The 27,835-nt window shown below is 35.0% G+C and overlaps 1 protein-coding gene across 1 annotated transcript; it reads right to left on the reverse strand.

The window, feature by feature from the left end:
- Positions 1-16,265: 16,265 nt before the first annotated feature.
- On the reverse strand, positions 16,266-20,367 carry LOC124919068 (oligopeptide transporter 4-like). The gene is made up of 4 exons (XM_047459207.1): positions 19,790-20,367; positions 18,256-18,353; positions 17,607-18,182; positions 16,266-17,517 (listed from the first exon to the last, which is right to left on the reverse strand). The coding sequence occupies exons 1-4, from the start codon at positions 20,306-20,308 to the stop codon at positions 16,464-16,466; spliced, it is 2,247 nt and encodes a 748-aa protein (XP_047315163.1). The 5' UTR covers positions 20,309-20,367; the 3' UTR covers positions 16,266-16,463.
- Between the last annotated feature and the right edge of the window lie 7,468 nt (positions 20,368-27,835).

The raw sequence follows: 27,835 nt of genomic DNA on the forward strand, positions 1-27,835 counted from the left end.
CCTCCAGAGCTAAAATATGTTGAGCACAATTTGCTCGCTCACCGGCCTCTTCCCATAGTCCGGTGGTAAGTTGCTCCAGGCGCTTTTGATGGTAATCCACAACGTTCTTTGTCACATCGGCGAACTGCTTGGCCGAATCAAAAGCGGTCTCGCATCTCTCCTTGAGCGGTTGAAGCTTGGAGACGTTGTGATCAAGTATTCGGTCATCAATCTTCTCTGATGTTGATGCTTCAAATTGCCGGAGTCGGTCCTCAATCCGCTTTGAAACAACCACTTCAAATTTTTGAAATAGGTCATCAATCCATTCCTTAGGAGGAACGAAGACGGTGGTTGCCGGTGGAGGAGTGGGAGCGGACTGCTCGGTCTGATGAGGATCGGCTCTCTCAACGTCGGAGTCTAGTATTTCAACAACCTCAGTAGGTGCTTCTGATGTGACCGCATCCTCTAAGTTCAGTGCCGCATTTTCCAGGATTGGTACCTCGACATCCTCTAAAGTTTGTGCCTCAACGGTTCCCGGAGTCGGTACCTCGATTGTTCCCGGAGTTGATATATCAACAGTTCTTGGAGTCGGTACCTCATCAGTTCCTGGTACTTCATCATCATCTGGCATCGGAGTCTCAAAGTCCCTCGGTGTCGCGGTGTCTTCCCTTGAAGTTGATGCCCAGTCCATTTGAAAATCTTCGACGACCGGAGCGGTATATACTGGAACTTGTTTCTGAACGCAGATTGCTTCTAACCGCGCTATCTCTTGGTGTAACTCCAATTTGCCTTTTTCGAGCTTTTCTACTACTAGCGGTGCTACGGTAGACACCGATCCCTCTTCGGCATATTCTTCCTTAATCTTTCTGATACGCTTTCTTATCTGTCGAAGCTGACTTCTCGGTATCAGCAGGCCAGTTCGGCATTGTACCTCATGAATGGTATTGGATTTTGTGAGGCTTAAGATATGGTTCTCCACTTCCTCCAATCTGTTGATGCATTTTACCGAATCGAAATCCTGTAGGATATCTTTATATTTAGAGTTGAACCGGTAATCGTGCCATTCCAAGTACAAACTGATGACGTCCACGTTTCTTTTGATAATGCCCTGAAAGATATTCTGGGCTAGTCTTTCGGCCTCGGCCTCATCGGCTTCTTCCCTGCTGAGGCCTTCTTGATCGGCTCCCTCATGATTCCCTTCCCCATCCTCGGTGGTTTGAGGGTTGAAACTTTGTTCGGCATCGGTCGGAGTCCGAGCCGAGAGATCGTCCTCCTGATCCGTTCTATACTCGGTTCCTTCTGTTTCGGCTTCCTCATCAGCCCACTCCTCATCCTCTGTTTGTTGAGGAGGTTCTTCGAAAACTACCTTTTCCTTCCTCTTTCCTCCGGTGTTTTCTTTCGCCGGGGTCTTTTTCTTTGCGGCTTTCTTCTTTTGGCCATCTGTGGAGCTTGAAGCCGACGGCTTTCGTGGAAGAAATTGTTTTGATCGAATGATGCTGCTTTTTCGTATTCCAACACCGGGACCGACTTTGACCTTCAGGTGTAAGAATATCTTACCGAGTTGTACAGCATATCCCCAAGATCTGTCCGAGCCCGGTCTTACCATTCCCATAAGGTTGCTGAACACCGCCCTTGCCCAGTTAATCTCTGTTCCATCCATCAGACGAAAAATCATCTTTATTTTGTCCCTGGTTAGATTACTGAAGTTTCCTCCCCTTGCCAGGATCGCCCTGGCAAAGACGTCACATGCCGGAATGAGCTCCGGTCTCAGCATTTGTTTCTTGCCGGATGTAGTAAGCGGTTCGTTGGTTGCCGATAGAAGTTGGCAGGCTGTTCTATATGTATCCTCGTCCATTTCTGCCATAGCATCCATGCCGGTAGTTGGGAGACGCAAACTCTCGGCCACTACTGCCTCGGTAATCTCTATTTGAGAACCGCACACCGTTGCGAGGATCCTGTCGTAGGACACGGTTGCGGTTTTGAAGAACTCTTCTACCGCTTCCTTGTATATTATGTGAGGACCGTTAAGTAGATGTTCCAAACCGGTCTCAATCAGCCGGTTAGCTACTTCTTTTGCCTCGGTCGTTCCATATTGCCGAATCTCCTCAAAGTCCACTTGAGAATATAACTTGAACAATGCCGCATCACGACGAACCATGTTTTGAGGATTCTGAAAATGAAAGAAATCGGCTTCGAAGGATTTTAGAAGTGTAGAGAGAGAAAGTGAATTTGTGAGAATGAAGAAGAATATGACCAAGGCCCCCTTTTATAGGCGCGGTTTGGAAGCCAAACCGTCCCATCACGAATGGGCGGGAAATTTCCCTCCAAAATGAAATGTGTCAGTCTGAGCGGTTTCGTACGAAACGGTGGGCGGTTTTGTTAGGCGGGAGATTTCCCTCCAAAATTTTGGCTATGTCATCGGTGACGCAATCTTTTCCTTGATACCGAATGACGGATCGGTTTCTAATTTTGATTGCTCGGTGTTTAGCAGTTTTAAGCATTTTATGAAACCGGATATGAACGATATGATGCCGGTTATGTTAGATAAATGCAAGAAGTAAAGAGAGGCGATCAAGACTGAAACAGTATTTTATTATAATTGAAACCGATAGGATCGAAAGGAAGACATTTAAATAAAGATGTTTAACCAGTAAACACGAATTTGGAGTACTTTTCCACCACGGCATCTTTATCGAGAATGTTTGAGGGGGATGCCGGTGTGCCCGGTCCAAAATCTGGCCGGTACTTGAGGATGAACTTGCTGATGTGTGGTGCGAAGCCGAGACCTTTCTTGGTCCGCACCATTTTCCTCAAAGTTTGAAAAAGGACCGCTGCCCAATTGATGGGCGTGTGGTTGTAGATGTGGGTCATCATATTATAGGTATTCTTTGAGAACCGCTGATTTACAGATTGGCACAGAATGGACCGAGTGACAATCTCAAGAAGTAGTTGAGTGCTTTTACCGAGGCGGGTTTTTAACCCATAGGTTTCCACCGTCTCGAAGGTTCCTAAGCAGCGGTACACATAGTAGTACTCATCAGTGCCCACCAAGGCCGGAAAGTCAGAGAACCCTTCTTTGGGCAGATTGAAAAGTGCAGCAAATTCGGCTTCATCGAGCCGGAAGGTGTGGTTCCTTACAGTTGTGACAATGCGATCTCCCCAGTTGACCGCATTTCTGAAGAATTCCTTTACATCCTCAGTTAGTATGGGGCCGGATTCGGCAAGGAAGGCTTGAAGACCGGTAACAATGAGACTTTCAAACATGTGTTTCTTTGGGTGATCGTAGTCCCATTCGGCCAAGCATGAGCCGAAGTCAACACTTAGAAAATTTCCCAAAGTTCGGCTTGGCATGATGATGATGTAGAGAGAGAGAGAAATTCAAGAGGGTGCAAGTGATCGTGAATGTGAGAAGGTGAAGAGAGAATGGCTCCTTATATAGAATTGTTTTTGGAGGGAAAATCAGAGCATTGATTGTTATTTTTGTTTTATTAAGGAAGAGAATCTTTTCATTTCCAAAGTGCATTGGGAAGAGGCGGTTTGCAGATCTCGAGGTAAGTATTCGTTGGAAACCAACCAGATTAGTTAGAGATTAAATGTGCGGGTGGTTGGGAGTTATCTCATTAAATAAGATTATCTCATTAAGTGCATTTATCACATAAACAACATTGATTAGATGGAGACCGAAAGTGATAGAGATAAAGCCGAAATATGTCATACAGAAATGAAAAACAGAAATAAAACCGAAGTGGACATGGATGAAGCCGATATGGTCAGATCTGAGCTGAATAATAATACATCCGGTGCATGAAGCAAAATGACCGGATGCAAGAAGGAGTGATCTAATGGTTCCTCCTCTCTTCAACCCGATCGTAGAACGAGTCGATGATTTCCTTGGTGAACACTTGGCTGCGGTCCAAACCTTCGCCTGGACAGGTTGGGACCCCGAGCTCCTCAAACAGCCGGCTGATCTGGGGAATGAACGCCACCGACCTGGTGCCGATTATCCAGATCAGGACATCGAACAGCACCCTGGACCAGTTGACCGGCGTCCTCGTTATGATGGCTGCCATCATATTGAACGTTACCGTGCAATATGTATGGGTTACATCTTTCCCGAGGATGCTCCTCCCTATTATGTCATTTAGGAGCTGGTATTCAGCCCTCAAGGGATATTTGGAGCCATGATCATCGACTGGCTCATCTGACCGAGAGAGAGAGAGAGAGACCTCAGCCTTGGTGTCGGCTGGAGGATTAAGGTCCGTGAGCCCTTGTTTGGGCAGATTGAAGCACCGAGCAAAGTCTTGCTCGGTGAAGTCAAAGATGGCACCCCTAACTTTTGATTGAATGTGGGTGTTGAAGTAGGGTGTCCCCCGGTACACCCTGGCATTGTTGAAGAACTCAATGACGGACTGAGGATAGATGAGTTGATTATCATCTAGGAAGTACTGGAGACCGGTATCCTCCAGTTGTTTGATCATACGGTAAAGATCATAGTGATCTGTACTGGAGCATGATTCGAAGTTCACTTGTAGGACATTTGTGAAGATAGACATTTTGTCTTAGAGGAAGAAGGGTGTTTTCGTTTTGTGAGTGTTTGAGTGAGAGAGTGCTCTCTTTAAATACTGGTTTGGGGCTAGCCTATTGTCCGGGCATTAAGTGAGGTGATGTATATTAACTGCAGGGTAAGAGTCTTTGCATAAAATAGGTAACTTTGCAGGTCTAGGTGTCGGTCATAGGCCTGGACTATGAAAGATATCAAAAGATCTTCACGTCTTTTTAGGCACGACCAGGTTAATTCTAAAAGGTAATGATGCAGAACAGAGACCTTTAACCTTTGATAATTATTCCTCTTTTGTTTGAATGTCAAATAATCTGGGATAATCTTCTTCCGAACCGGTCAGCTTTCAGTTGTTCATCCCGATGCGGTTACGTGGTGTTTCCACCAGATAGCCGGTCGGTTTACTCTATCTGATAGACTGGGCGATTCTTCCACAGATACCCCGAAGATTCAAAGTTCAACATCTTAGGAAGAGTTACCGGTTTGTCTGTCTGAACCGACTTTCCTTTAAGTATCCTTTGGAAGGATTTGACTAATATCGGTTAATCCGAGAGTAAGTCTAAATTGAGAAAACTTAGCTTCCTGTAGAGGCTTTGTGAAGATATCGGCTACTTGTTGATCGGTGGGTACGTATTCCAGCCGGATATGCTTCAGCGTGACATGCTCACGAATGAAATGATGCCTTATGTCGATGTGCTTGGTTCTGGAATGGAGAACCGGGTTGTATGTAATCGCAATGGCACTTGTGTTGTCGCAGAAAATTGGAGACTCTTCGGCTGTAATACCGAAATCCTTCAGCTGCTGTTGGATCCAGAGAAGTTGAGAGCAGCAACTTCCGGCTGCCAAGTATTCAGCTTCTGCGGTTGATGTAGCCACGGATGTCTGCTTCTTGCTATGCCACGATACCAGTCGGTCACCAAGGAACTGACATGTTCCGCTGGTGCTCTTTCTGTCAATCTTGCAGCCTGCATAGTCTGCGTCTGAATAGCTCGTTAGATTGAATGATGAGTCCTTTGGGTACCACAGACCGACATCAGGTGTACCCTTTAGATACTTCAGTATCCTTTTTGCGGCTGTGTAGTGGGATTGCTTTGGATTTGCTTGAAATCTCCCACATACACCAACTGCAAACAGGATGTCCGGTCTGCTTGCTGTCAGATATAGCAGGGAGCCGATCATGCCCCGGTATGCAATCTGATCTACTGATTGCCCTTCATCATCCCTGTCCAATTTAATGGATGAACTCATTGGAGTGGCCGCCGAGGAGCAGGTGTCCATACCGAATTTCTTTAGAAGCTCCTTGGTATATTTCGGTTGACTGATGAATGTTCCTTCCTTGAGTTGCTTAACCTGAAGACCTAGGAAGAAACTTAATTCTCCCATCATACTCATTTCAAATTTGTCAGTCATCATTTTTGAAAATTTGTCACACAGCTTGGGGTCAGTGGAACCAAAAATAATATCATCTACATAGATTTGAACAAGTAGGATATGTTCCTTCTTTTCAAATTTGAACAAGGTCTTATCCACTGAACCGATGGTGAAGTCATGCTCTACTAGAAATGCGGTTAGCGTATCATACCAGGCTCTTGGTGCTTGCTTTAGACCGTATAAAGCTTTGTTCAGCCGGTATACATGGTTTGGAAGTGCAGCGTTCTTGAAGCCGGGTGGCTGTTCAACATACACTTCCTCTCGTATATCACCGTTCAAAAATGCGCTTTTAACATCCATTTGAAAAACTTTGAAATTTTTGAAAGCAGCAAATGCAAGAAAAATCCTAATGGCTTCAATCCTGGCTACAGGAGCAAATGACTCTTCAAAGTCAATGCCTTCTTCCTGTTTGTAGCCTTGAGCCACTAATCTGGCTTTGTTCCTCGTGACCAGACCGTCCTCATTGAGTTTGTTTCTGAATACCCATCTTGTTCCAATGACCGATTTATCTTTCGGTCTGGGAACTAAGTACCAGACTTTACTACTCTCGAACTGGTTTAGTTCTTCTTGCATTCCCAAGATCCAGTCCGGATCTGACAATGCTTCATCTATTCTTTTCGGTTCAATCTGGGATATAAAAGCAGAGTTAAAATATCCTTCCAGAAGTTGACTCCTAGTTCGAACAGGTTCTGAAGGGTCACCTATAATTTGCTCAGGAGGATGTTTACTGTTTCTTCTGAGATTCGGTTCAAGGGTGTCTACCAAGTTATCGTTTAATTGATCAAGGCTAGACATGTCGGTAGGCTGACCAAGATTGTCAGACCGACCGGCTTCCTCGGGTTGGACCGAAGTGTCAGCTTCCTGCTGTGAAACAGCTTGATCCGGCTGGGTATCAATATTACCCATTAGGTCATGGACAAATCCCCTGAAGACCGGAGTCTCATCTTCGCTATCAGAATGAATATCATTATTTTCCAGTCTGTTATGAAGATCAAAGCACGAAGCAGTGTTGCTTTCAACCGATTCATCGAAAACAACGTGAATTGTTTCCTCCATGGTTGCAGTTCTATTGTTGTACACTCTATATGCTTTGCTTACTGAAGAGTATCCCAGCATAATGCCGGTATCGGTCTTTGCATCAAAAGCAGTGAGTTGGGTTTTACCATTATTAAGAATATAACATTTACAACCGAAAATCCTGAGGTATTTAAGTTTGGGAACTCTGTTAAAATAAACCTCATATGGTGTTTTGTTGTGAAATCTGTTTATCAAAGACCGATTTTGTGTATGGCATGCAGTGTTGATAGCTTCAGCCCAATATTTCTGAGCAATGCCGGAGTCGGCTATCATGGACCGTGCGGCTTCCTTGAGAGTCCGGTTTCTTCTCTCGGCCAGGCCATTTTGTTGAGGAGTCCTGGCACTAGACAACTCGTGTCTAATGCCGGATTCATCAAGATATGCAGTTAACGTGCTATTAGTAAATTCGGTACCTCTGTCGCTTCGAATGCAATTTATACGAGTTGATTTTTCATTTTGCAAACGCTTAAGGAGATTGATTAGGTTTGATACCGTTTCACGTTTAGATGGTAAAAATATGACCCATGTATATCTAGAGTAATCATCAATAACTACCATGGTGTAGAGCATACCGCCTAGACTAATGACCTGAATCGGTCCAAATAAATCCATGTGAAGAAGTTCTAGGCATCGGCTAGATTGGAGATTGCCTTTGCTTTTAAATGATGACTTAGTTTGTTTACCCATCTGGCATGCTGAACAAACCTTATCCTGGTTAAATACTATATCTGGAATGCCCTCAACTAGTTTCTTACCACGAATGTAGTTTAAGGTTTTCATGTTTAGATGATTTAGTCTTTTATGCCATAGCCAGGTTTGATCAGTTTTAGCTATCATGCATATAGGATGTTCTACTCTAGTTTTCCAGTCTACCTTGTAGATGTTACCTATCCTATTTCCGGTTAGTAGTACTATTCCTTGAGAATTCTTAACTAAGCATGCATGTTTAAGGAATTCTACTGTGTATCCGGCATCACACATTTGGCTAATGCTAAGTAGATTAAAACGTAGGTTTTCAACTAGAAGTACATTATCAATAGTTAGGTTACCATGGACAATCTTACCCTTGCCCACGGTTTTACCTTTAGAGTTGTCACCGAAGGTAATTGGAGCACCGGTTACTGATCTAATGTCGGTTAGCAGATTGCTATTTCCGGTCATGTGTCTGGAGCAACCGCTGTCCAAGAACCATTCAGAGTTTCCTAGCCGTTTCTTTGGATCCTGCAAAAATTACATATTTACAACTATTTGGTACCCACATTTACTTGGGTCCACATGCGATTAGTCCCTTAGGTACCCAAACCTTGATAAACCGAACGGTCTTCTTTGCTATAGTTTCAACTGTTCTCCTTACACTTGGTCGGGTGTGTTTCGGTTTCCCTACAGATGACCCAAATGATGATGGTCTTTGGTTTGATGATCTATAGTTTGATCTACGTGGTTCAGGAAAGTCTTTCTTATATTTGAGGATTTCTGCTTTCCTTTTCTCAAGGTCAAGCCATGAATCGGTTGGGCCAACATAGTCGTACTTTGTCTTTTCTTCCCTATAATACGCGGTCTCCTCTTCTTCAGCTGTACAGGTGCTCTTAAGAAATTTTATAAAAGGAAGGTTTCCTTTTGTAAGCTTTGCTTTCCATATGGACTTTCGGTCTTTAGATCTGTTCTCTGTGTATCCTAGGCCATTCTTACAACGTGGATGCCTGTATTCTTTATTCAGGTTCTTTACTATATCGCTAGATCTCCTATAGGCGGCCATTGTATACTGAAATCTGGCATTCTCTCTTTCGGTTAGTTCTCTAGTCGGCTCACTAGGTTGTTCGATCTTAAGGTCTAATTCGGTTTCTAGGGTATGAGTATCATCAGGTTGTATGGCTTCCGGTTCGGCTATGATAGGTACCTCTGGTTCTTCTGGGATAGGTACGATGGGATCGGTTTTGATGTTGAGGTGCTTAGGTAACATGGTCAATAGGTTCTTATATTCTTCTACCATGTCATTCAATGCTTCATATAACTCATCTTTAGTAAATTCATCACAAGGAGAGTCAAATACCTGTTCCTCATTTGCCATGAGACATGTGAGGTCATCGTCACTGTCACTGTGAGCCCATAGACTTCCTCCATCATCGGCTATCAGTGCTTTCGGTACTTCACTTCCTTCACCGGTTTGTTGATAGTTGTTCCGGTTATTTTGGTAGTCTGGTTTCTGGGTATCTCTCCTTGGTTTCCTGCATTCCCACTTAAAATGTCCCATACAGTTACAGTTATAACATCTTACATTGGATTTGTCACCATAGTAGTTGTTTGTCGGTTGGCTCCTTTTCATGAACCTCCCAAACTTTTGTGCAAGCATTGCCATGGCGTCCTCAGTAAACTGTTCGGCGGTTCTGATTGGTGCAGGTGCAGGAATCGGTACCGGTGCAGATGTAGATATAGGCGCAGGAACAGGTGCAGCCGGTTCCGTAGATGTGAACAGAGCTCTGGTTGACGTTGAGGCCGACACTTCCTCTTCAGTTCTGGAGTTCATCTCGAACTCATATGCCTTAAGATCTTCGAATACATCGTATAATTTCATCTTACGTAGGCTCTTTGATTCTCTCATGACCATCGTCTTTATATCCCAAGCACTCGGTAGTGATCTCAATACCTTCATAATGACCTCTTTGTTGTCGTACCTCTTGCCCAGATTTGCCAACTCATCTAATACACCAGTGAACCGGTCACTGTATTCCTTCATAGTTTCCCCTGGTTTCATTTTGATGCTTTCAAACTTCTGTGTGGCCACCATTATTTTGTTCTCCTTTGTTCTTTCATTTCCCTCAAAGATCTGGATGACCGTGTTCCAAGTCTCCTTCGCGGTTGTGCAATCTCTGATCTTGCAATATGTATTTCTGTCTACGCTGTTGGAGATCCGGTTTCTTGCATGGTTGTCCAGATTGTTCCTTCTCCTATCTTCAGCCGTCCATTCTTTTCTGTCTTTATCAATGACTATAGGTCCTTCGGTTAGAATGGATTCCATTTCATCATCCAAGGTGACTAGATGTAGGTGCATGCGTGCCTTCCAGTTGGCAAAGTCATCACCTTCTAGCATTGGAGGCCTATCTTGATACATGTCTGCTTGAGTATTGAAACTAACTGCTCTGATACCAATTGTTAGGATCTAGGTCGCCGCTGGTGGACCGGGGGTTGGACCGGTTAGCGGTTCTCACTCGTAGGGTGGTGGTTAATCCGGTTAGAGATTAACACCGGGGTTTCAATACTACACAACCTGTCACAAACCCTTGAACTGGGTTCAAGCGCGGAAGAGGTTTGCTTTCAGGTTGAAGCGGTGCACGTGTATGATAGGCGGAGTCGGTTTCGGATGATGGAGATTTGAAGAATGGTGGGTCGGTTTCGGCAATCTGGATACTCGGTATGGTTTAGTCGGTTTGGAGCGGTGTAGTTAGGTTAGTCGGTTATGTAATGAAGCCAACAGAAAGTAAATGACACAACAGATTTTATGGATGTTCGGAGATAAAACTCCTACGTCACCCCTTCCTCTCGAAACCGCGAGAAGGATATTCACTAAGGAATACAAATACAATCCGATCGAGACTTATTTCCTGCTCGATAACACTCTTACAATTCACACCGAAATTGTAACACACACTTAGAATTTAGCTCTTAGGCTTTCTTAGAATACCACACTGTTATCACTTATAGTAAATGCCTTCAACGCTTCACTTGTCTCACTTAATATCTCTTAATGTCGCACAGTATCCCGCTTTATGACTTTTTGTAACTGCATTTACTCTTCTCCAACTGCCTCCTTTTATAGGTGAAATATGCCAACGGTCATATTTCGAAGCCTTGAATCTGATTGGCTGATCAGAGTTGCAGTGATTCAGTGTCTCAGGCCTGCCGGTCTTCTCCTCAGACCTGACAGTCAATCTCAGACCTGGCATCCTGTTTCAGACCTGCCGGTCTGTAAAGCAAACCTGCTGGGTTTGTCTTTTACTCAATGTAGGCACTGTCTGCTTGGACAGTTGTCTGTACTTTGAAGATTTCCTTTCTGGCTTATCCCGAAGTAGAAGGATCCGGTAGTACTGTTTTCTGCAGTCTACAGTCTTTCCTCAGACTTACATGGATATGGAAGTATTCAGTCTGTTCCTTTGGTATCATTCTCAACAGATACCCAAAGTGTCTTCTTGTGCAGGTCGGCCTCTTGACTTGGCCTAGGTTGACCATTTGACTTGGCCGAATATCTTTTGATGGTGAAGTGACCGGGCTTCCTCCGGTCTTGTGGATTGATCGGCTTTTGAGCTTTGGCTTTTAGGCTTTGGCCGATCCATCCTCTGTGCGGTCACGTACCGAATGCTCTTGATTGGTTTGGTATCTTGACCGGTTCGGTACCTTGACTTGGTTTTCTTATTCATCCGGTCCGGTTCCTTGTTCCTGCATGGGAAGTTTGTTTAAGTTAGGTTTATTTGAACCGGTATGAATTTATCTAACAATAGTATATAGAGTTTTAAACACTCCAAGTGGGCTGACCTACCACCATTCCTTAGCAACTTGAGACATTCAACAAGCCCAAATAATGTCTGAACTTGTCGGTAGTAACTGGCTTCATCAACACATCAACTTCATTTTCACTAGTATGAACTTTTTGTAATAGTATCTCACCAGATGCGATCAACTCTTTGATCTTGTGAAATATCACATTAATATGATTCGTTTTAGCATGGGACACCAGATTCTTTGCCAAATAAATGACGCTCTAACTGTCACAAAGTAACAGAACTCCACCTTGCTCAATACCTAGTTCATTTACTAGCCCATTAAGCCACACCACTTCTTTAGTATCTTCAACTACTGCCATATATTATGCTTCAGTTGTTGATAGTACCACGGTAGACTGAAGTATTGATTTCTAACATATAGGTCCCTATAAAAAGTAAACACAAATCCGATTAAAGACCTTCTATCATCCATATCACCAATATAGTCTAAATCCACATATCTAATAACTACATAATCAACTCGTTGACCACCAAAAACAATATCATAACTTGAAGTTCCCTTCAGATATTTGAAGATTCATTTGATTGCTTCCCAATGTTGTTTACCCGGTTTGCCATGAACTTACTAACTTGACTCACAACTTGAGCCAAATCCGGTCGTGTACAAACAATCGCATACATCAAACAAGCAACTACACTTGCATATAGAACATTTGTCATGTCTTGAACATCCTTGTCCGTCTTCGGACATTGTTCAAAAGAAAACTTAAAATAATTCGCCAAAGGAGTGAACATTGGCTTCAAATTGCTCATCCCAAATTTGTCTAGTATTTTCTCAACATAATCTCGTTGAGATAACCACAGTTTTTTGAGCTTCTATCCATGCGAATTTCCATTCCAAGAATCTATTCGCAGCACCTAAGTCTTTCATATTAAACTTCTAACCTAACAAATCTTTCAAGCTAACAATATAATACATATGTTGTGCAACAATCAACATATCATGCACATAAAGTAACAACAATAAAAATCAAAGAGTCATCATCAAGGCTTTTGACATAATCACAACAATCACACTCGCATCGCCTATAACTAATTTTAATCATGTAGGAGTTACACCATTTGTATCACTGTCTTGGAGACTATTTTAACTTGTACGACGATTTCTTTAACTTGCACACTAGATGTCTACGTCCAGGCTGAGTGAACCCTTGTGGTTGCTTCATATATATTTTCTCTTCTAAATCACCATGTAAAAAAGAAGCTTTAACAATTATCTACTCTAAGTTCAAATCACAATTGGCTACTAACACAATCACTAACCTAATTGAAGTATGTCTAACTACCGGAGAAAAGATTTTCATCATAATATATCCCCTTCTACTACGAATATATATTTACAACAAGTCGAGCTCTGAACTTTTCCCCTTCTTTTTCTAATACTGTTAGTTTATTCTTATAGACCCATTTGCACCAAATTGCCTTCTTACCCTCAGGAAGCTCAGCTAGCTCTCATGTTTGGTTCTTATGAAAAGACTTCATCTCCTCAACCATCATACTCATCCATTTATCTTTCATCTCACTCGTAATTGTTTCTTGTAAACTTACCGGATCATCAACAACTATAAATAATTGTGAACTAGACCATGTCTTCATAACCAAACACTAGTAAAAACAATATTTTTAACGACCAATATTAACCACGGCGACCATACGCCGTGGTTAATAATTTTTATTAGTGTTGGAGATCTATATGCCGTGGTTAATAATTTTTATTAGTGTCGGCTATGTAATGCCCACACTAATAAGTATTATTAACCACAACTTTCATTGTATTCGACGTGGCTAATGTTTTGGCTTTTCCGCCACACTCCCACCATTATTATTAATCACGGTTTTATGATGAACGAACGTCGTGGCTAAAAGTCATTTTTTCCCGCCATTTTTTAGAGAAAAATAATAACCACGGCGATAGCATCAAGCCATGATTAATAAACTATTTATTAATCACGGTTTTATGATAACGCCATCCTTAATAATCGTCCAATAAAATTACCAGATTATTGATTATTAAGAACTGTGTTATCATAAAACATTGATTAATAAACTATTATTAATCACAGCTTTCTGATAGCTAAATCTTGTGTTTTCGTTCTTTAGTTGGTTTCTTTCGTTTTACAATTGTTGGATGTTTTTATTGTTCTTGCATTAAGAGATACTTCATCTCTTGGTATCCCAACACATATAACCTCTTCTTCAGATACAACTTGGTTGTCAACGATCTTCTAACTTTTTTCATATCTCAACTGGAGATTACATATTCATCACATGATACATAATATAATCTTCCAAAAAAAAAGTATGATCCTCGATGCCTATTGTTGAAACTCTTCACAATCTTTGTCCTCCAATCCTGTTGGCTTTTCAGCACTCAATGCTTTCAATATTCCTTGTTGAGCCAACAGATCTTTAACTCTGGTTTTCCACATACCTAAATTACTTGTTCCATTGAACTTTCCAACTTTAAATATGGTACTAGAATATATCTCAACAAACTCCAAGACAAATCAAACAAGTTCAAAACTAAAGCTAGACAAAGCCTCAAGAATTTGTTGAAATCTGTAACCAAATAAGCCTTTTGCTTATTTTGACAAACAAACATAACCTAAATCAAGGAAGTCCTAAGCTTTTCGATTTGTTTCTCTCTCCTACCGTAAGTTACTACTAAAATATTCTCTCTTTTTTAAAAAATATATTTTCAGATTTTTATTTTTCTGCGGATTGAAAAATCAGATCTGAAATTATTTTCTCTTTCTTTCAGATTCTGCCGATCTATTTCCAGTAAAAGAGAGAAAATCGAAAACCCTGTTTTCAGCTTTTCACTACTGCCTACTTCTTGTTACTGTTATTGAAATCCGTTTTCGTCTAGAAGCTTCGCCTAGTCGAGCAAACTTTGCATTTTTTTCTTCACCACCGCTGTCGATCTGTTCTGAGAATTAAAACCCGAACGCAGAACACAACATCTTCCTCTCTAATTAGTTTAGGTTAAATCTCAACGACGCTCTGATACCAATTTTTGATTCGAGTAATCATGTAAACTAATAACAATAAAGAAAACAAAAGAAAGAATACAAGATTTAACGATGTTCGACCAAACTGTCTACGTCCTCGGGAGTATCGTCAAATATATTATTTCACTCTTAGAGTTAAACCATATATTACATGATATTTATATAGTAGTATATTAGGTCACAAAGACTAAACTACTCTAGGCCCAATCTATTAACTCTAAATTTAATTAAGTGTATATAAGTCACATAAATAATTATTTATGTTGTGTAATTGTAATTTGCTCTCCTAGTATTTGGCTTATGTTATTATTTTGTATATGTATTTAGGTTATTTGGTATATGTATTTAGGTTTGTACGTGGGTACCTAGGATGGATGGGATTTTGCTTGTTTGTTAATAATATTAACAAAATTTCAAATCTAACTTTTATCATTTTAATAAAGACTCACAACCATTACAATTTACTATATAATTCCATTTTCACTTAAAATGACTTAAAATATAGTGGAGTCATGACTATGAAATTGTGCAAATATTTTAAATTAAAAAAAATATCACTCATGCCAGCTTAGATAATCAATATAAGCTCCCACAGTAAAAAAAAAAATTGGATTACATCGTTGTGGATTTTATGACTCCCTTTCAACACGCAATTACTTTATTTTTCCACATTTTACTCGATGTTTCAAAATTTTCAACTTGTTTGTTGTCTTGATTAATCTTCATTGTTGACATTTCGATTCCACATCTTAGTTTTGCTCGACACTCATTTTCTTGAAAGGGTTGAGCATTTATGACACTCATTTATTGAGCTTTCTCACTTTAGCATAAGAGAACAAGATAATCAGGACAAGTTCCAACATCAATTTTTGTAATCACCATCAGAGTTGGATTCCTCATAGAATGGAGACAAAAATTAAAGTTAAAAACTTGAATCTAATGTAAGATTTAGAATTATAAGACTTGAAATTAATGTAAACAATTATATTACAATCATTAAAAAAAAATTAATACAAATATATTAATATTTAAAAAAAATTAAAAATAAGTAATCATTTTTTTTAGCTAAATAATGTGCTTAGACCAATATGTCATCCTTAAAAAACAAAAAAAAAAATATCCTTTGTGATACATTTTATATATCAACCAATCAACCGACTCATTTAGGGCTTGTTTGAGGAAAGAGTTTTTGGGTTTTACCTGGTTTTATTCAAGAAAATCCTCGTTTGATAAAAAGTATGAAAAAATTGGTTTTTAAAATTTTAAATTAATTTGTCCACTTTAGAAGATATAGTGTAGGTGAGGTGAGAAAATGATGGTTTAGAGAGAGAATAAAATTAGAGGGTAATTTTAATATTTAAATGATAAAATTATTTGATTTGATGTTGATAAGATATTTGAGTTTCGAGATAAAAACTGAATTTTATAAAAAAAAAAAAAAAAATCCTTACACAAATCAATAACCCTCATTTACCCCTTTAATTACTGAATAAAAAAAAAAACTTTAATGACAGAAAACCTAATTTGACTTTATATGACAGAAAACTTTATTTATTATTAAGTATGCATACTCATCGATTCTTTAAGGTGATATATTTGTCATATCTTGAATTAGATAAGAATCATGGAAAAGGCAATTAATTAAATTAAGGAAACAAGATAATTGCATCATGATGATGACTATATATTCCATTATCTTAAATTGCATCATTTCATTCTAATATTCCTTCCATACAACTAGCTAATTTATTACATATATAAAATATATGCACCTTACCACATGTTTAATTTAATAACATCAATGACACTAAAATCATATGTTCATGATTTCGAATATTAAAAAAGAAAAAGTTAACGTACTGGACAATCATCTACCACGACCCCTTTAGCTATCGGACATGTCGCCAAATCGCAATGCTCTCCGGCCGTCCCCCACCAACTCAACTCCCTGTTCTCCGTCCCGAGCGTAAAATAAAGGAAAACCGCCATAAAAGCCACTCCCGCATCCAAGGCAGCCGACAAGATATAGTTATACCTCTGCCACCACTTCTTCCTATATCGAAACACGAAAAAGTTGAAAATCGTCCCCACCAAAATCCACGAATTGTAGTTCAAAGCAGTCGCAGGCGGCATATTTCCGGTCGCCCCCAACAAAACCGGGAGGTTAATGAGTGGAATCCACGTTTGTTTAGGAAACGCCTTATGCAGAAGCCAAACCAAAACCGGTCCAATGGCCCCTCCTAGGAAGAACCAGTTCATTCCACTATAGTTCCCCAAACTACCGAATATCCGTTTGGGTCCAACCAGCCCCCAGATTACAGAGGCGTCGAAAAAGACACGATCCCCCGGACAGGTCCACGGGCTGTTGGGCGGGAGAATATCGTCTTGACATATGTTTTCCACGGTGTTAAGTAGCCACATTGCGACTGTTATGTTAATTGTTCCGGCTACAATGGTTCCAATGAATTGAACCAAGAACATAGATCTAGGCGGGATCTTCATGTAATGACCTAGCTTGAAGTCACTTAAGAAAGACACGGCTTGAGCCATGCTCATGTAACCGTATACTTTGAAACACACGTTGGCGATTGGTCTCCCCGGGTATATGAGTCCCATTATGTACTCCGTTATTATGTTCAATCCAGGCGTCTGGTTCGTTGTCGCGGTTATTATGCTGATTGGAAGGGTGAAGAAGAAGGCGATCAAGCATGCAAACACAAGTCCCCACCATGGCATTTGAACTTCGTTTTTCAAGAAGATGCATAAGATGAGCGAAACGGAAAACGTTATCCCCAGCAATAAGTGGAACCACCACGATGGTATGTCTTTGTACTTTCTCATCAATCTCGTGTGTACGTCCTCCTTTTCAACCTTAATAGATGCTCGTAATCGTTGGTAAATCTCCCTGCATAAGTTATCAAAACATTAATTAATTGTTCAATCTGAGTTACTATATATATATATATATATAGAATTTAGTATTATCAAACCAACCTCCCGTAGAACAAGGCGACATGGGTGATTGTAGATGCAATGGTGGCGAAGCCGAAACCGTAAGTAAGTGCAAAAAACATACTCAAATGTATTCTCCCCTGGTCCTGGTACTTGACCATGTCTATTTCGAACTTGTTGTTTACAATCTCGGAAATGTTATACTTTTGGCCTCCAGAAGTGAAAAGGTGGGAGGAGAAAATGGGGAATGTTTGGGCAGAGTATGAGTTGAGACCCCAATAGGCAACAGGAATGACAATGTAGACTATCAAGACGAAACCGAAAAAGACATTGACGATGGCGAAGAAAGGGCAAATGAGTGGGCTAAACAAGAAGGAGGCGACCACGGACCAGTCGAGGGTGAAGGCTCCAAGGCCGAGACCTCTCATGCCCGAGCCGAGCTGTTGGGCGGTTACTGATTTGGAGAAGACCCAACAGACCCATGAGATGTTGGATAGTGTAGTGAAAAGGTAACCAGGGAGTGTGTACCAGGTGAAGCTGCATATGAGGGCTATTAGGAAGAACTTTCCTCTTGATATTCTTTTTTCTTCTTTATTTGATTCTTTTTCATGCAATGCCCTGAAAATTTTAATTATTTTATTAAAATATATTTTAATAAAATGAAAATACAAAATAAAGATTAGTGGTGAACCGGAAAAGGGAGACTTGAACGAGTGTCCCCGGCCACCACATGTGAGCCGGCTCCACAACAAATTTTCTGAGTAAACCGGCCCACCCGTAACCCAATACCTGTCAATTTTGCCAGCCCATGAATTAGTTAGAAATTTCTAATTTCCAATTTCGTAGGAGTGGACCCGACCCGAACCAATGAAACTAGTCTATCTATTTTAAGTAGTTTGTTTTTATCTTCTTAGTGGCATCATGCATCTTAGGTAGAGTTTTCTTTTCCTTTTTAATTAAATTTATTTTTTTTATGTGAGCTTGTTTGATATGAATTATTTTAAAATAATTTACGATTATATTTAACTATCATTTTTCAAATTCATCAAATAATCTAACTAAAAATAATCACCTATATTACTTTTTAACATTAAAATATCTTGATAATTTTATCAAATAATAAGAGTTCTAAACTTCTAGTTTTAAAATTTTAGGAAATAATATCTATTTGATTTTTATTTTAATATAACTGAAAATTAAGATTTAAATATAATATTAAATTTTAAGTATTAAATTACTTTAATATTTAGAAATAAAATTTGAATTATTTAATAAAAATATCTAAATATTCAATATATAATTATTTTGATAATATTTAATAGATCAAATAAATCAAGACTGTTATTTATTTATATATTAATTATATTAGTTAATAAATTTAATATATTAATTTAATTTTATAAATAGATAAATATAATTTAATATATTGAATATTAAATATTAAATAAAAAGATAATAAAAAATTAAGATTTTTTGTATTTTTATATATTAAATAATTTATATATATATATATATATTCTTATCCCAATTTTATAATATGTGTAGATATTATTTGTCATTATTATAGTGTTTGAAAAGAAGTACTTCAGAAAAAATGATGCAGAACTATTAATTTTAAGAGAATATATTAGTCTTTTTGATATTTTTGTTTAAGAGAGGATAATAATAAAAAAAATCATTTTTTTAAATAAGTTAAATATTTTAACTATTTAATTTTAAAATATTTACTTATATTTAAAAATAATAGTTATAAATATAGGTTATCAAGTATACTTAAATTATAAAAAATATTAATATATTAAACTAAATAATAAATTATTTTATCAAACATTTCTTAAATGTTAAAAAATAATATTCATGTGCGTGTAAAAAAATAAAAAATAAATAAAATTGATTTGACAAAAAAAAATTAAAGAGGATAATTGAGTCAAATTAGATATGTACAACTATAAATGTACTAATATAAAATAACTTTTAGTTATATTTAAGATCAAAAGCTAGTTTTAGAATAATAAAAACTAATATTATATATGTTATCACTTTCATCATTAATGAATAGTTGAACTCCACTAACAATATATTTATTTAATTATTTTTTCAAATCAAAAACAAAAGTAAAAATAAATTATTAGATGGTTTAATGTAGTGATGTCTTAGGCTGACCCTTTTTATTAATTTAACTAAAAAAGAATTATATATATATGACGCAAGCATGACGTACGCACCTGAGTAGTAATAATGAGAATCCAGCCGGAGATGAATGAAATTTTCCGGTGATAAAAAGCCTTAATAATGGTGACGATTCCGACAGCATAAGCAGAGCCGTTTCCAAATGCACTACCGGCGTTAGCAAAGATGGAAATAAGGACATGCTCCTTCATATTGAAAGGACCCGGATTGAGAGAGAAAGACTTTGACCCGAACCCGGGGAGACGAAATTGGGTTTTGGGAAGGATAGCTGCTAGAAAGTGTCCGATCGGAAGAGTGGCGACTTGAACTGTGATTTGAGTGATGACAAGTGGTTCGGTTCTGTAAGCGAAGAATTGATTAAGGAAAGAGAGAAGCCCACATGATAATATTCCCAAAAACCACATCCGGAATGTCCATATTGGAAGGGTCGGGTCGTCGGTGTTGGCTACGGTTAGTCGAACCTCTTCAATTGGGGATTCGTCTTCTTCGTCGGCGCCGGAAAAAGCGGCGGCGGCGGCGGATGGTTGCGGTGCTTCTATCTCCATGTAGCCCATATTGACTCCGGTAGCTAGGCCTAGCGGAGAGAGAGAGAGAGTGTTGATTGTGAGTGAGTCGGAAGAGAGAGAGTATGTGATATTAAATAAGTTTGGCAATAAACTGTCATAAATAAATTAAAGAATTTTTTATTTATTTTATTTTTATAAAAAAAAATTATATTATATAACTTTTATTCTTATTATTAAATTAGTTCATTAAATAAAATATTTTTACTTTATTATTATTAAATTTTAATTTTAAATATAATATATTAATTTAATAATTAAATATACAAATAATATATATATATATATATATATATTATTTTGTCAAAGAGTATTTATTGAAAGAAGTTGATCTGTATCCTATTTATTGCATTCATAGAATATGATATTTTTTTGGGATGAAGTGTGAGTGCAATCATCTCATTCAAATTATACAGCTAAGCTATTCACATATAAATAAAAATATAAATTCAAAATATACAGCTAAGTTATTAGTCTTCCTTAATTTCTTCTCACATTTAGTATTCATCACAATATATATATATATATATAGTGGTTGATCTTGATTTTTCAAGTTTTGTTTAGAAGTTGAGAATTCCTAGTTGGATAAGAAAAAAAAGTAAGTTACTTTTGAATTTTAATTGGTTGAACTAAAATTTTTTATTTATTTAATATAAGATAGAAATATTTTAATATTTTAATTAATAAAATAAATAATTTGATAATTAAAATGATAATATTATAATGGAGAGAAATTATAATAATTTTTTTTATAAAATTTTATTTTTGTTAATAAAATAAAAGATTATTAGATTTTTTTATTTATTTATAAAAGTTCAATTCTAATAAAAAAATTATTTCTTTTTTTTTTTTATTAATAATATTATTTAATTCATTAACCAAAATATTAAAATATATTTAATTTAAAAAAAATTAAATTAATATTATTATTATATATTAATATTTTCTATTTTAAAAAAAAAAAAAAATAATAATAATTTTATTATTATATATTAATATCTTCAAATCTGTTTTTCAAAAAAAAAAATATATATAAATTTTAAAAAATCACAATACTCAATATTATTCTTTTAATTTGTATTTATTATTAATAAAAGATTCCAATATTAAACAAGTCACATAATCCTTGAATTCTCATTCCCAAGATCGAGTAGACTATACTTAATTAGTTTATTATTATATTGGGTGAGCACCTTGCAAGATTTTTATGTTTATGAAGTGTATATAATTCATTTTAAAATAAGACTAAGACCCTGTAAGGTTTAAATTATTTAAATAAGTTTAATTTAATTAAACATCATCTCACTAATTCTATCAAATCTTATTTATTCCTTGATACTAATACATCCTATTTAAAAATTCACATGTTATTTAAATAACTTATTATATTATACATTTTTATATAACTCATGTGTTATCTAAATAACTCATTACCGAACCAAAGCTAAGACATTGAAATTGATTTAACATAAATTGGGTACATTAATCATTATGCAATTGTGAATTAGCCATAGCTAGCTAGTTAAATTAATAATACTTAAGAAGAGGATTATATAAAAGAAAGTAATAAAGTAAAGATAATGGCCAGCCAAGCTTTCTTATTAGTAGAAAAAGTCAAAAATGGGCTAATTAATTAATTAATTGAGGATTTGATTCCTGATTCATTTTTTTTAGAAAATGAATCTCCCTGTTTCTCAAGTCAGCTCATGTGGATGTATGACTTTTAAGTCATCCTAATTGATTGATTGCGTGATGGCATGGGGCCGGACTCTAATTACTTTGACCAAAAACAAAAAGACAACTTTGTATGCTATTTTTTTAATAATTTTTTTCTTGTAATTCATTTCAAAGAATATGCATATCATTCAAAACAAAATAGCATATAATTCAGCTTTTAATTTTTGTATTTAGCAATAATATATGTAATAATAATTTTACGTAATAAATTAACGTAAAAAATTATAATCAAACACATTATATGTTACGTAATTTCCTTATATGACGAATAAGTTGAAACAAATAAGTTGAGGATAAGATGCTCCTTACCAAATGTATTCAAGGTCGGCACTAAGGTAAGTCCAACAAGCTCTCAGACTGTGTCAACCCATTCTTCGGATAACCCATTTCATAAAAAGAATAAAATATTTAAGTTAAATTTATTATTTTTTAAAAATAAAATATTATAACAATGGTTCAAACTAATTAACTTTTTTTTTATTTGATTATGAGTTCAAATCATATTAAAATTAAATTTTTTAATCAAATTTTAAAACTAAACTTAAGACAACAACCAAATTTTCACATTTTATCTGCTGTAGACTTGAACAGACCAAAACTCTAGTTCACGTCTGAATGTAGAACCAATTCCCTAACTAACCTCATTCAACTTCCCAAACTAACCTATTTTGTTCATTTATTCCCAAACTACCTACTTTACTATTCTAATTCAGTTTTCTTATTTATTTTTATTTTTTAAATTTATTTATATTTAAACTTATTATTATATATATCTAAATTATTATTTTATTAAAATATTTAAATTATTATTTTTATAAATTTGATTATTTATATTTTAATATATATTTAAATTAATATTTTAAACTATTAATTTTATAAATTTGATAATTTATATTTAATATATATTTACTTTTAAATATTATTTTATATAATTTTTATTTTAAAAAGTTTAATCTTATTTTATATAAATAAGAATTATTTAAATATAATGACAAAAACATTATAAAAAAAACATGATTGTTCAAAGTGTCACCAAATAAATATGAAAATAAAGAGATTAAATATTTAATTAAGAAATAAAAAAAACATAAGTTAAAAATGTTTATCAACGAATAAACCTAACATAAAATATAGTGTTAAAGATTTCAATTTTATGCTTAAAAAAATCAATATTGAACATTCTCAATTGAAAAAATATGATAATTTTATTCCCAATGAAATTTTGAGAAAGAGAAAAATTATAAAAGTAAAAGTCAGTGTATTCGAATTTAGATGGCTAACTCACGAAAAAACCATAATTTTGAGAGGTATTGCCAAAAAAGTTATACTTAGACAAATATGTATTAAATAAAATTGTCAATAATTTAAAAAAGAATGATTGTAATTACTTTTATAAATTATTATATATGGTTATGGTTAAAATATATTAATACTTATTATGAGGGCGTGGAATGAATATTTATTATATTATATAAATAATAATTGAAATGTAAATGTATATATATATATATATATTTTAATTAAAATTATAAAATTTATTAATATATAAATAATAATGTAAATATATACATTAAAATATAAATAATCTAATTTATAAAAAAAAATTAATAAAAAAGATTAATTTATATATATATATATTTAATAATAAGTTTAAATATAATAAAAATAAATAAATAAATAAAATTAAAATATGAAAATTGAATTTAAATAGTAAAGTATGTTAGTTTGAAAAGTTAAACATAAAAAAAAAAAAAAAATTAATTTAGAAATTGGTTTACCTTATAATAAACTAAGTTCAAACTTACCCTCAATCTATCATAATTCATATGATTGATTGTGATCACCCCGGTTCTCTACAACGCTGAATATTAATTTATATTTACTTTCAATTTTCTTTACAAACAATCTACCAAAGAATCTACCATAGAATTCCGTTTCAGATTTTCAAAGCTCTATCAGATTGAAAAATCTATTATCATTTAGCATCCACATTCTACTCATTCAAATGGCTGGAGGTCATAATCTCTTTGCGGTCTCAGAATAGACTTTTCATATTCTTACACTGAATTATCCCAAACTATTTTTTACAATTCTGGATCCTTATAACAAAATTGAGAATATTCCTAATAAATATAATATATTAGAGATATAGTATAAAGACGGTAAAATATTATCATAATATAATAAATTGTGATAATATCGATTTTATATTATATTATTTAGTTTTTCTATAAGTCTAATTTAATGTCTATATAAGAAAAATGCCCTATGTAATTGAGAGATCATTCAATACAATCTCTTTCTATATTCTAACATGGTATCAGAGTCAAAATTTTGTCCTTGAGCACAGTGTGATGGAGGGGCTGCCTTCATCAATGGTTATTTTAGTCATTGATGGAGGGCTCAAATAAAACTCTGCTACCTCTCTATTTATTCTTCTTCCTCATCCTCTTTGCTATTCTCCTTTGCGTTGTCCACTGCCTCATCTTTTTTGCCGTTCGGTTCATCATTATCTATGTCTTCTTCAAACCCTAACCCTAACGTCATTCTCTTTGGCTAGCTCCTTTGGTTTTGGAGTAAGTTGTTACGGGATGAAATATTTCAACCCGTGTGGCACTAGGCTAGATCGACTCAGATTCTAGCTAATAAGCCTTTTTAGACAAAGAAAGAAAAACTTAGAGAAAGAAAGTGCTTAAAAATAAGAATTCTATTGAATGAACACTTGGTGTTTACAAATAAATACCTTTGAGGTATTTATAGGACTAATTACAACTATTACATTAATAATACTACCCAACTACTATGTTAATTATATAATGTCCAACTAACTCATTAATGATATTCTCCCAACTACCTCATTAACGGACTTACTACCCAACTATTATATTAATTCCTTGTAGTGGACTTACTTAGACGATTGAGTCTCCCTTAGGCTAGGGAGATTAGAGATATAATATAAAATAATATATCTGTAAGATATTATCACAATATGATAAATTGTGATAATATCGATATTATATTATATTATATTATATTATATTATATTATATTATATTATATTATATTATATTATATTATTTAGACTCCTTGTAAGTCTAATTTAATGTCTATATAAGAGACATGCCCTATGTAATTGAGAGATCATTCAATACAATCTTCTTTTATATTCTCACAATGTCGAGTAAATTTAAGTCTATTAATAAATAATATTAATATTTTTTAAGCAAACAATCGTTGATGGAACATACTCATTAGAATAAAGAATAATAGTTAGGCCAATATATTAGTTTAAAGTCAAATTTATATGTATAACAAGTTAAAGATTTTCTTGAAAATTTGTTATAAATTCAAGGATTGTATTCTTAATATTTATAACTGAATATATAAACGATGAACTAACAAATCAAAGTTAGTTTTCCCCAATTTGGTTTTCAACATTTTCGTCTCTTGTTCTTCTTCAAATTATCCTATGATTGATTTCGTTTATGGAATAGAGCTAAAAATAATAAAAGTTTTGTGAAATTAAAATGTCTGGATCAAGCATTGAAGCTAGACCTAGCGTTGGGCATGGCACGATCGTGCAAAAGACTTATGTCAAGGAAAAAAAATACAATGTGAATGTCGATCCACTAAACTATCTTGACGTTGATAATCCAAATGCTTTCTTAAGCACAGTTAAACAAAGAACAAAATGAAGAATAGTTGAGAGATTTATAAATTAGGTTTTGAGAGATTAAGAAAATACGTTTTTCTCTTAGAGAGCTTCATTATTATGAGTACTTACAAAATAAAAAAATAAGTCTCAAGTTATGAGGTATATAATATGAGAAATATAAAGCGGTAATAATAAACGATAATAATTCTTTACACTCTTCCCTCAAGATAAAAACCTTGTAGATAAAGTTTGAAACGTAGATCATCAAATTGAGTACCATCCAAAGCTTTAATAAAAATGTCTGCAACTTGATTTTTGTTTGAGATATGTCGAAGATCAATAAAATCGACTTTATATTTGTCACGAACTACATTATAATCGAAGTCGATGTGTTTTGTACGCTGATGAAAGATAGAGTTTTGAGTGATATGAACTGCATCCTAGTTGTTGCACCAAAGAGAAATGATAATTTGTAATTTGACGTACATATCCGAGAGTAGGTACGATATCCATTGCAATTCACAAACAGTTGATGTGAGCCTACGATACTCCGCTTCAGCAGAAGATCGAGATACTATAGTTTATTTTTTCGTTTTTTAAGATATTAGTGCAATCCCTAATTTGATGCAATATCTCTTAAGTGATCATCGACTATTCGAGCACTTTTTATCAATCAACATCAGAAAAAGATTCAAAAACAACATGATTAGAAAAAGGAAAAAAACTTTTAAGGGAAGGTATGCCTTTGAGGTATCTAACCATTTGTAAACCAACATCCCGATGAACTTTAGTTGGGTTGTAAATGTATTGACTTAGTTATTGAACCGAGAATACAATATATGGGCGTGTAAAATTTAAGTAAATTAACCGATCAATGAGTCTATAGAATGATTCTGGTTCAATAAAAACACTTTGTGAATATGGTTCAAATGTGATGACTTTAAGCATCGGGGATTTAACTGGCTTGACTTTAATGAGTTCACATTATTGACAGTAATGTCAAGAATGTATTTTATTTGACTGACAAACAAACCTTTGAAGGTTTTTCCAATTTCAAAACAAGGAAGTACTTACTTCCTTTGAGTTTTTAATTGGGAAGTTAAAGTGAATGAATGCTTTAGTTTTAGAGATTTAATAAAGGCTGTCACCAGCCACTAAAATATAATCAAAATAAATCAATACAACAATTATAGTAGAGTTCATTTATTTGATGAATAACAGTGATCATAAGATGATTGAACAAAACCAAAACTAGTAAGATTGTTTAAAAATTTTGTATTCTATTACCTTAAAACCTGTTTGAGACCATAAAGACTTTTTTTAATTTTCAAACCTAATTTGGATTACTTTTAATATAACTATTGTTGCATATAAATGTCTTACTCCAAATGGCCATGGAGAAAAGTATTATGCACATAAATTTAATGAAGAAACCAATATTTAACAATATTTAATACAATTAAAAGTCCTATAGTCACAAGTTTTGCCACCAAAGAAAAACTTTGATGAATATCAATGCCATTTATTTGATTATATCATTTGAAAACTATTCGAGATTTAAATTTGTCGATTGTACCATCCAGATTTAATTTGATTTTATAAACCAACTTGTTGCCAATAGTCATTTTACTATGTGGAAAAGTTGTAATTTTCAAAGTCTTGTTGGCTTTCAATGCTCGATTTTCATCATTCATAACTTTGATCCAATTAGAATTAAGATATTTTTCTTTGTATGTTTGTGGTTCACAAATATTTGAAACGTTAGATAGAAAATATTTCTAAATAGTATCTGTGCAATTATAAATAAAAGGAAATGTAGGTGACAACATATGGTTTTTGGTTTGTGTGGCCATAGTATGATTAATCATATAGTCACCAAACCAATGAAACTTATTTCGAGATCTTGTTCATGTTCTTGAATAAGCAGATTAATATTTAGTACATTAAATTGAGTTTCCATAAAGACATCAAGTTGATTTCCATCAAAAGTACCAAACTTATCAAAAATATCAAACTCATTTGAATTAATACAATGTGAATTCTCATTATTATTAAAAAATATAATAATAAATTGCCCTGGTGAAATTATCTTGTACTTTTAAAACTTCAAATTGAGCAAATGAAAA

The sequence above is a fragment of the Impatiens glandulifera genome, chromosome 1 (genome assembly GCF_907164915.1).
Source record: "Impatiens glandulifera chromosome 1, dImpGla2.1, whole genome shotgun sequence".
Taxonomy (NCBI): domain Eukaryota; kingdom Viridiplantae; phylum Streptophyta; class Magnoliopsida; order Ericales; family Balsaminaceae; genus Impatiens; species Impatiens glandulifera.